The sequence below is a fragment of the Chiloscyllium punctatum genome, chromosome 28 (assembly GCF_047496795.1).
Source record: "Chiloscyllium punctatum isolate Juve2018m chromosome 28, sChiPun1.3, whole genome shotgun sequence".
Lineage (NCBI taxonomy): Eukaryota > Metazoa > Chordata > Chondrichthyes > Orectolobiformes > Hemiscylliidae > Chiloscyllium > Chiloscyllium punctatum.
In genome coordinates, this window is record NC_092766.1 from 6,003,956 (window position 1) to 6,014,775 (window position 10,820).

At 46.6% G+C, this 10,820-nt stretch overlaps 1 protein-coding gene across 3 annotated transcripts in view; it reads right to left on the minus strand.

Annotated features, from left to right (window-relative positions):
* LOC140453928 (regulation of nuclear pre-mRNA domain-containing protein 2-like) overlaps nt 1-8,030 on the minus strand; it is an 89,048-nt gene extending 81,018 nt beyond the window's left edge. For 2 of the 3 annotated variants that reach the window (XM_072548783.1, XM_072548781.1), the window contains exon 1: nt 7,581-8,029. In XM_072548783.1, coding sequence (XP_072404884.1) covers nt 7,581-7,869 — 289 coding nt within the window. In that variant the 5' untranslated portion in view covers nt 7,870-8,029. Of the gene's footprint in view, nt 1-7,580 lie in introns of all 3 variants that reach the window. The other variant, XM_072548782.1, reaches the window with a different exon arrangement.
* Nucleotides 8,031-10,820: the final 2,790 nt, after the last annotated feature.

Below are 10,820 nucleotides of genomic sequence, written 5' to 3' on the forward strand. Positions count from 1 at the left end.
TGATCTGATCATTCTTACTCCACTTTGCTGCCTTTTCCTCATATTCCTTGAATCTCTGAACAATTAACAATGTCTATCTCAATCTTGAGTATACTCAACCAGCCTGTACAGCCCTCTGTGGTGAAGAATCCCACAAATTCATAAGCTTTATCTATTTTAAAGGGGTGACTCCTTACTCAGATTATGCCCTCCAGTCCTAGATTCTTGACTTTCCCCCACAGAGAAATAACCTTGCCAGCTCTACAATGTCAACACCCCCACTCCTAAGATGCTTCAACAACACTGACTCACTTTTCGAAGTTCTAATGAGTATAGGTCCAACCTACCCAATCTCTCCTCACAAGAAAATCCCTCCATAACCAAAATCAACTTGGTGAACCGGGATTAGCCTGCTTCCATAGATAATTAGGCCAAAACTGTTCACAGTATTCCACCTGTGTTCTGACTAGTGCCTGATATAGTTTTAGCAAGACATCCCTATTTTTATACCCAATTTCCTTTGAATGAAAGGCCAGCAGTTCATTTGGCTTCCCCATCACCTTTTTGTAATCCATGCATGCTCCCAAATCCCTCTGTAATGCAGATTTCTGGAAGCTTTCCCCATTTAAATAATATTCAGCTCTTCTAATCCTGTCACAGTGCATAACCTCTCATTTTCCATATTTACTTCTATCTGCTAGGTTTTTGCCCATTCACATCATCTCTGTATCCCTCTGGAGAGTCCATGTCATCCTCATTACTTACCTTCCCACCTACTCTTGTCATCTGCAAACTTGGCAATAGAATATTCACTTCTATTGTCCAAGGCATTAACATAAACTAAATATTTGTGGCTCTAGCAGAGATTCTGGTGGCATTCCACTAGTTATAGGAATCCATCCTGAAGATGATCCCTTTTATCCACCTCTCTGGCTCCTATAACTTAGGCAACCTTCTATCTACACTAATGTACCACTGCAGGTTCTCACGTTATGCAGTTTTACGTGCAGTACCTTATCAAATGTCTTTTAGAAATCAAAATGTGTGACCTCTACCAGCTCCCCTTTATCTATCCTGCTTGTTATTTCCTCAAAGAACTTAAAATATCGCAAAGCAGGGGAATGCGCCCAATCCCCTAAACAACAATGTCATCATAATGAAACAGTTAAGAGAATAAAAAAAGATTACAGAATAGTGTTCCACCCAATATTTTCAATTTGCACCCCCCCCCACTCAAAAAGCAGAAAACGCACAGGGAGCAAAGGGCAGAATGTCAAGCCCAATCCTACGAACAAACATCACCAATTTGCGCTGAATACAAGCTCATAGTGTCTTTTTAAAACAAAAATAGTAAAAAGTGTGCAAAAAAGCTGCATGACATGCTATTCCCATACAAATAACTCTTCAGAGACCAAAAGGCATATCACTATATTGCCACAAATCCTGTAGGCCAATAAGGGTAGCTGAAATGAGGAGGTGTTTTCCATTAAAATTGCTGAGAAGATGGGTTTATTTTACAAAGAAGGCAGAGGCCTAATATTGAAAAGGGTTCCAAATGAATTTTCAAAACTCAGCTGGATTTCTGATACACAGAAGTAAGGGAAAAGTTGATTGAACCTTTACAAGTACTCGTCAACATGCACGAACACACAAACTTCTGACACAGCAATGACATGGAGTCAGTTAGTTCAGTTAGCTGGATGGCTGGTTTGCAATAACATCCAAGATGGCGGCAGAGAAGCAGCACAGCATGAGGGCTCCTGCCTGGACCTCATCTGCGCCATCTGATTTTACTTTTTCTTCCCCTTCCTTCACAGCTTTTGTGTTTCTCTTAATTTAGTCAATTTCCCTTTTGTGGAGAGATCATGCCAGAGGGGTGCAGGACAGTGAGAGAGTGTGCAGCGGAGAGCGAGGCAGCAAGTCCAACGTGGGGGAGCTCAGCCCAGCGCAGCAGAGGTCCCATGCAATTGTGGCAGCAGCAAGAGCAGATTGCCTGATGTCTCCAGGCATCTGCAGTGGCATCAAGCACGAGAAGATCAAGCTCAGCACGGATAGATTGAACCCTTGTGGGGAGTGCAAGCCCAGTATGGCTAAGCACTTGATGACTGCAATGTTTAACTTTATTTCTCTACTTCATACTACGTAGTACTATAATAATGTTGAACTTTTATTTGTATTTCCTGAGTTTTCTACTTTGTACCTGGGTACCTTTTACCCAAGATGATGCCAGGAATGGCGACATTATATACTTTTCACTGTACTCCTGTACTTGAGCACCCATGACAATACATTCTAAATCTAATTCAGAGTAATGCAAACAAGTATGGGTTCAATTCCAGCTGAGGTTACCATGAAGGGCGCTCCTTCTCAACCTGTCCCCTTGCCTGAGGTATGGTGACCCTCAAGTTAAACCACCAGACATCTCACAAGAGAGCAGTCCTATGACCTGGTAGAACTGTGGTGACTTCTTAGATAGCAGACCCAGACTGAGTTTCCGCCTAACCCTTACCTCGGGAGGAGAACAAGCTAAATTGAGATTCAAATAACAACAGAAGAGAAAAAAAATAGAAATTGCTGGAAAACCTCAGCAAGCCTGGCAACACCTGTGACAAGAAATCAGAGTTAATGTTTCAGGTCAAGTGATCCTTCCTCGGTTTTATTCAGCATAAAGGACGAGCTCATTGCAGAAAAACAAAATAAAGACAGAAAATGCTGGACAAACTCAGTATTTGTGGAGAGAAAACAGATTTAAAAGGATTCAGAAAAGATTTACAAGGATGTTGCCAGGGTTGGAGGGTTTGAGCTATAGGGAGAGGCTGAATAGACTGGGACTGTTTTCCCTGGAGCATTGGAGGCTGAGAGGTGACCTTATAGAGGTTTATAAAATCATGAGGGGCATCGATAGAATAAATAGACAAGGTCTTTTCCCTGGGGTGGGGGAGTGCAGAACTAGAGGGTATAGGTTTAAGGTGAGAGGTGAAAGATTTGAAAGGGACCTAAGGGACAACTTTTTCACACAGAAAAAGTGGTGTGTGTATGCAATGAGCTGCCAGAGGAAGTGGTGGAGGCTGATACAATGAGAACATTTAAAAGGCATTTGGATGGGGATATGAATAGAGGGATATGGGCCAAGTGCTGGCAAATGTAACTAGATTAATTTAGGATACCTGGTCAGCATGGATGAGTTAGACCAAAAAATCTGCTTCCGTGCTGTACATCTCTCTGACTTTTCAATTCTGCTAAGATTCCTCAGAATCCAGCTGATTGCAGGAACTCTCAGTTTGCCAACTTGCGGTTCAGAACTGTTCCAAAGAGGAGTCAGATTGGACACAAAACTTTTAACTTGGTTTCTCCTTCCACAGATGCTGCCAGACCTGCTGAGTTTCTCCAGTACTTTCTGTTTTCATCAAAAGGTAGTACAATATTTGGCAGGAGTAGAATGAACAAATGTGTGGCGGAAGAGTTAAGTTTTGAGAATGCTGACAGGAAGAGACATGAGTAGTCATGTTTGGTAAAAGAAAATTAAGGTCTGATGGCAATGTTTTGCCATTGGTAATGGAGTTTAATGGGTCAAGGACAATTCAGAAGAGAAGATTGCAAAGATATGTTTGAGAGAACGTACGCAGTAATTTGCAAATGACAGCAAGCACTTAAAAGTCGAGTGTTCAGGAAATGAGGAGCTAGTAGGGAATCAGTGAAGACAGATGATACGCAGCCGCAAGTACCTGCCTTCACTGGAGCAAAACAATTTACCACAACCAGGCCAATCAGAAGACAAGACTGTAGATTCAGACTTTCAAAGAAACCTGCACATCCTAATTCCTCCACACATTTGATTTTAACAGAAGTCCTCTCCATGAATACCGGGAAGAAACTGAGCACACATTCTAGAGCTGCATACTGCAGCAGTGTACACATTATCACAATGACTGAAGAAAAAAAAAACATTCTTTCCAATTGGTCATCTTTTTGTTTCGTGCTAACATGCATTTCACTGAGAGCTGATACAATTGCCGGCTGTTGGAAATCTAACTCTGACTTCGCGCACACTGAGCATTTTACATTTGGAAGAACAAAAAAAACAGATTAGATTCCCTGCTGCAAAAGAGGTATGTCTTTCAGATTAGCATTGGGTTTTTGGGGTTGTGTAATGAAAGTGCCAATCCAAATCTAGCAATTGCTGTTCACTCCTTTACACTTCGGGGAACTTTGACCTTTGTTAAAAAGATTGCTAACAGCCAGGTCCTACAATAGAAGGCAAGAACAAAAATCAGAGTGAAAGGCCATATTATCCATTGTGCCTAGGTGTTCGTTATAGGAAATGAGTGTCTTTCCTTTTATACTATTGGAGAACTTTCCCAATTTATTCTATTCCAAACCCTTGCATTGCTCCCAAAGAATACTGTGTCAGCTCTGGCTCAGCTAGTAACACATTCAGTTTGGAATTCTAGGATTGTGGGTTAAAGCTCTACTCCAGTGCCTGAGGACAAAAACCAAGGCTGACACTCAAGCGCCAGGTTGTTGTTCAGACATTATATCTCCTCAGTTAGAAGTAAAAGGTCCTGTAGCATTATTTCAGAGTGCAAGGGAATTCTCCCCAGTTGATATCTATCCCTCAACTAACACTACAAATTGATGAGCAATTTATTATCAAACTGTTGCTTGCAGCAGCTTACTGTGTGCTAATTAGCTACCCTTTTCTCTCTCCCCCCCCCCCCCCCCCCTCTCATTTTCCAACAGTTACTGTACTTCAGTCACTGTAAAGTGCTTTCAGCCATCCAATGATGCAAAAGAAATACAAGACTTTTGAGTTAGGGTACAAATCCACTGGCAGCAAGTGTCTGGACTTGATACATACACCTAGATGGAAAGTATTAAAATACTCTTCAGATGAAGGGAGGCATCACAGCCCATGTTGTCTTTCAAAGTCTGTGCCCACAGACACCTGATCAGCAAGAATCACTGAATAAGTTTTCTCTTCCTCTAGCATTGATACTAAAGCCAACTGTAGTCTTCCACTGCACTACCCTCGTAACAAGATTCTTGCCAATTCCCTTGGGTGAAAAGTGAAAAAGTGACCTGCGCTGAGAAATCTGCTCCAAATTCTCATGTTGGACATTGCAATCTGTCCACAGTGTATAATTCTGTGTATTCAACCATGGCAACTATCTACAGCATTACATCGCACTGTTATTGCACAGGCTCGTGTAGCACACCGGTAACATGTTTTCAAACTGATGCAACAACACACTTCTTTTAACTCAAGTTGCACCCATCACCACCAGCAGCGACTGTGGTCCAGCTCAAAAGACGCTCTCCAAAGGTGAATTTCAAAGACAAACACTTCGACTTTAAAACCAGATGTTTTGTTCAGTCCAGCATGGCACCCGCACTAACGTTTCACAACGCATTGTGTTTTCCTGAAATCTTAACAGTGGCAAAGGCTATTTTCATCTACTCGCAACTGGGTGTGCAACTTGCGGTCAATTCATTATCAGTGATATGGGGCTGTTTCTGAAGAAACAAAAAGGGAAATCAGAGAAAGAGCCTACAGCTACGAAAAACACCTCAACTGCAGTGTGACAAGGTATGTGGAAGGTACTTTTGATCAAGCTGCTCTGTCTGAAAGTATGGCAAAAAAATTAGCCTACTTCCCATGGAGTATGAAAGGGCCTGTCAGCCTAACCTATAAACCTGCAAATCACTATATAGCAGTGTGGCCACCGCTTAAAAGGTACTTTTGAATTGGTTTAATGCCTTTAATCCTCAACCCGCAGGTTTTTTTGGAGCCATGCTAACACCAAAGCAAAACCACGAAAGTCACGCACCAGCAAGACCAGTTAAATAAATCACAGGTCATCCTGCCACACACCTTCACAAGCCTGGTCCATCTACCATGGAACAAAAAAAAATGCTGGAGAAACTCAGCAGGAAAGGCAGTATCTATGGAGAGAACACAACGTTAATGTTTTGGGTCCAATGACCCTTCTTCAGAACTGACTCAAAACAGTAACTGAGTTTTTCGCTCTCCACAGATGCTGCCAGACCTGCTGAGTCGCTCCAGCAATTTGTTTTTGTTTCAAATCTTCAGCATCTACAATTCTTTATTTCATATTGGTGCTGACCAGACTCATAATATAAACATAGAACACACAACACCAAATTCAAGAAAATAGAGAAAATAATAGAACTTTTTAAAACGAGAGATACTGCTTGTTTGGCAGCAACCACTAGTGCGACACTACAAATCAGTTTACAACCTAACAATACAAGTGTGCTCATTGTAGTGAGAGTTCTGCACATCCCACCACAGTGGCAGAACCACAAAACACTTGTATCTCTGGACACTGTACTTGGAAGCAAAGCCATTAACAAAATTTTATCATTTGGTTTCCTCTATCACCAACAATTTCTGGCATCCATCCAATTTTTTTTAAAATTTCTTACTAAGTGTTGTTTCCACAACCATTTATTTACCCCGTGCACACCAAGGACATATCCTTCTTGAAACACAGCTACACAAAGCTTTGTGTAGTACTAATCAGCCACGATATCACCCATACACAGTCAGTATTGCAGAGTTCAAATAACTCCAGAAAATCAAGATGCCTTTCAACCTGACCCGTCTCTTCACATCCACTTAATGAGCCCAAGAATAGAGCTGATAATTTTGGGGGGGGGGGGGGGGTAGATCCAAGCAGGTAATCCTGAAGTCAGTTAAAGCAGTAGATTGGCAAGTCAATTTCAAAATGTTTTAGCTCGCCCTCAGAGATCAGATTGTTAAATTCAAAGCGGGTGTGCAAATTTTGGTCAGGGGTCAGGTTATTAAATTTGGATGCAGTTGGCAATGATGGGGAGAGGGTGTGGACTTTCAATCCTTGGAAACCTGGTCAGGTTAATAAATTCAGGAAAATGGGGGCAATAACTGATCTGGGGACGGGGGTGAGAGAATAACAGCTGGTTGGGGGAATGGGAATAACAACTGAGTGAGAATAACAGCCTGTGGGGGGGTGGGGGGAAGAAGACCAGTTGGAGGCAATAACAACCGGTCAGGGCGAGCGACTAATAACGGGTCAGGAAAGACAGTAACTATTCGGGATGCAAAAGAATAACTACGGAGGGGTGGGAGGGAGTGATTGGGGGCCGTGTGGCGGCGGAGGGGGTTGAAGGAGTCGGAGGGTGGGGGTTTAGGGGGTAGGAGTTTGAGGGCGCACAGTTTCAGGGCAAAGGGGGGTTGAAAAGTAACTGGCGTGGCAGAATAATAGCTGAGCAAGGAGCAATAACTTAACTGGGGAGGGGGGGGTGCAATAATTGAATGGGGGCAATAATAGCTGGTCAGATTGAAGGGTCGGTGTTAAGTTTATTGATTTTGTTTTGGGGGGGGAAATAATAACTGATTTATTTTTTTGTTTGGGGGGGGGGGGGGGGAAAGAGGGTAAGAGGAAGGGAGAGAAATGCCATAAAAACATGACAGATGCTGGCCATAGGGGCATTGCAAAAAAAAATATAAACTTTGCTGGGATGTACAGATGGAGGCGTGGCAGAATATGTGCGAGCCCCCGTGTGCAGGTGGAGACTATACCCAAGCAAGGGGCACTCACATTTCCTCATGCACTTCATCCAGTGCTTGACGATGGAGCTGTAGTGCTTCTTGTTGTCCAGGATCCAGGACGACAGGCCCTGGATGCCGTCCATCGTGTTGGTGACCGTCAGCAGCTTCTTCTCCAGCGCGGCCTCCAGCGCGGCCAGCGACGAAGACGAGCCGCCGGGGATGATGGAGGAGGAGGAGGCCGCAGAGGAGGAGGAGGAGGAGGCGGACGACGACGAAGACGAAGAAGAAGAAGCGGCCACGGCGGGCCCTCCCGTTCCCGCTGCTGCGACAGCCGCCATCTTCCTTCCTCCGCTCTCGCTCGCTCTCTCTGTGTGTGTGTGTGTGTGTGTGTGCGCGCGCGCACCTGCGTAGGCCCCGCCCCCTCTACCACCACCACCCGCCGCCGCCGACGACGACGGCCGCGCTCAAACGGCGACGCAAAATGACGTTGGGGCGGTGGGGGGGGGGAGGGGGGGGAACGAGCACGCAAGGCACGTCGGGCTGCGTGGATGCCGTTGGGCGCACGTGACCTCCGAGGAGACGGAGCGTGCGCGGCCTCCTGGAGTGCCCCACGTGACACCACCACCACCACCCCCTCCCCCCCCCACCAAAGCAGCGACGGTTTCTTTCTCCCTCTGATCGCTTCACTTTCTCTCACGCCACCTCCGATCTGATTTGAGGGGGGGGGGAGGGGCAAGAAGCCACCTAAAACAAAAACACAATCGCCCCGAATACAAGCGGGGGTGTCTTTCCTGTCACACCCCGCCCCGCCCCGCCCCCCTCAAATTTTCTCACCCCCCCAAACGCGAAGACACGCGGGGGTGGGGTTTCCAGAGCCGTTAAGGCGGGCGTTCCGACCCCGCCCACACGCCGCTGGGGCGCACGCGCGGAGGTCGAGACCACGCCCCCCCACCGCCGCTCATGCCACGCCCGATTCCACCAAACCCCGCCCCCCGTTGCCCCGCCCACTTGCCCGCTTAATCCAGTCCCCGCCCCCCATCGGGCCTTTCTCAATTGTCCCCGCCCCTTCACCCCTCAGCACACCGCCCACTTTTCAACAGCCCTCTGACACACGCCCCTCCTTCAGCGACCCCGCCCCTTTCGCTTAAGGGCACGCCCTCCTCCAACTATCCCGCCCATTTCAAATCAGGACACGCCCCCTTTCAACAAACCCCGCCCATCCCTCCCCTCAGAACACGCCCCCTTTTCGAATCACCTGATCCCTCCTGTGCAGAGTCCATTCAGCCCATCACACACATCCCACCGAGACCATCCACTCTGCATTAGTCCACATTTTACCATGACCCCTTTCCACATGGGATTTGTACCACTGGCTGATGTTAAAACATCCCACCGCGTAGTTTTCACAGACCAGCTTCCCAAAATGTGATCAATATCCCAGTGATTGGTTGAAGTGCTGGATGAGAGATTAACGGTCATGCCGTGGCGAACTTGCCTACTCTTCTCCAAAGTAAGAGTCGAGAGCGTGGTGCTGGTAAAGCACATCCCGCCGCAGAGCATACGCCCGAAACGTCAATTCGCCTGCTCCTCGGGTGCTGCCTGACCAGCAACACACTCAGAGTCTACTCTCCAGCACTTACTCTCTCCCTTCTTCGAAATAAGGCAGTGCGCGAAGTAGTCAGCCAACCATCCAGCCGACAAGATAGCACCATGGGCAATCCAGTGCTGAGCGGTCAGCGCTGCACCTCCGACAGTACGGTGCTCCCGCCAGTGCAGCCTCCCTCAGCACTGACTCTCCGCCAGTGTGGCATTCCTGCAGCACTGACCCTACGATAGTGCAGCAGTCCCCAAAGCACTGACTGTCCAACTGTGAGGCTCTCCCTCAGCACTGACCCTACAATGGGGCAGCTTTGCCAAAGCACTGACCCTCCAACAGTGCAATGCACCATCAGCGCAATGCACCATCAGCACTGACCCTCCGATCGTATCCACTCCCACAGCACTGACCCTTTGTGCAGTAGGGCACTCCTTCAGCACTGACCCTCTGACAGTGCCCACTCTGTCAACACTGATTCTGACAGCAGCTGCTGCCTCAGTAGAGGCTCTTGGGCAGTGCGGCACTCACAAAGCACTGACCCTCCAACAATGCAGCACTCCCACAGCACTTACTCTCCGACAGTGCAGCACCGAACCTCCAACAATACTAATTCCATCAGAACTCAGCCACCAACAGTACAGCCCCCAAACAGGGTGGCACAATGGCTCAGTGGCTAGCATTGCCACCTCAGCACCAGGCTCAATTCTAGCCTTAGGTGACTGTCTGTATGACATTTACACATTCTCCCCATGTCTGTGTGGGTTTTCTCCCACAGTCCAAAGATGTACAGGTTAGGATGGATTGGCTATGCTAACATGCTCATAGCCTCTATATGAATTAGCCATGGGAAATGCAGGGTTATAAGGTAGGGAAATGGGTCTGAGTGGGATGCTCTTCAGAGGGAGGGTGTGGACTCAATGGGTCGAATGGCCTGCTTCCACACTGTAGGGATTCTGTCAGGGCTGACCCTTTGACAGTTTGGTGCCCCATAAGTATGTTATCGTACAACTGCCAATTCAGCATAGAGCCCACAAGCATGATGGGACTACAACTAACTGACACGATGTAGACAAGATTTCAAAACTGGGGGCATTTTTTTTTAGAGTGAGACAAGAAAGACTTAGAAAAGTCACAGGGGCATTTTTTTCTCCTCAAAGAGTGGTCCGTGCGTGGAATAAAGTTCCAGAGGAAGTGGTTACAAGTTTTAAAAGACATTTAGATAAGTAGATAAGAAAGAAATATTTGGAGGGATATGGGCCAAAAGCAGGCTGGTGGGACTAGTTTAGCTTGGAATTATGATCGGCCTGGACTAGTTGGACTGAAAGGTCTGTTTATGTGCTGTCTGGCTCATTTTTAATAAAAATACTGGTTCACGGATGTGGATCGGGTTAGTTTTAAAGTTGCCTGGGAAAAAACAGTTCCTTGTTCTAAGATCTAACAGAAGAAAGCATCAAGTTGATCTGCGTAATTTCCACAGGCGCTGGTATTTGTTTTGCAGGTTAATTCATTCTGGTCCACCCGATCAGATTAGCCTTTCCAGCCATGACAATGTGATGCCCTGTCGCCTCAACCATGAATGCAGCACTCACCCGAGAACCGAGCTTGACACAGGCTGGGTGTATTGCAAAGATCGAATATGGGATCTTGCTGCTCAGTGGCGCAGGCAGCCATGGACAGATTGCTGCCAGGTAA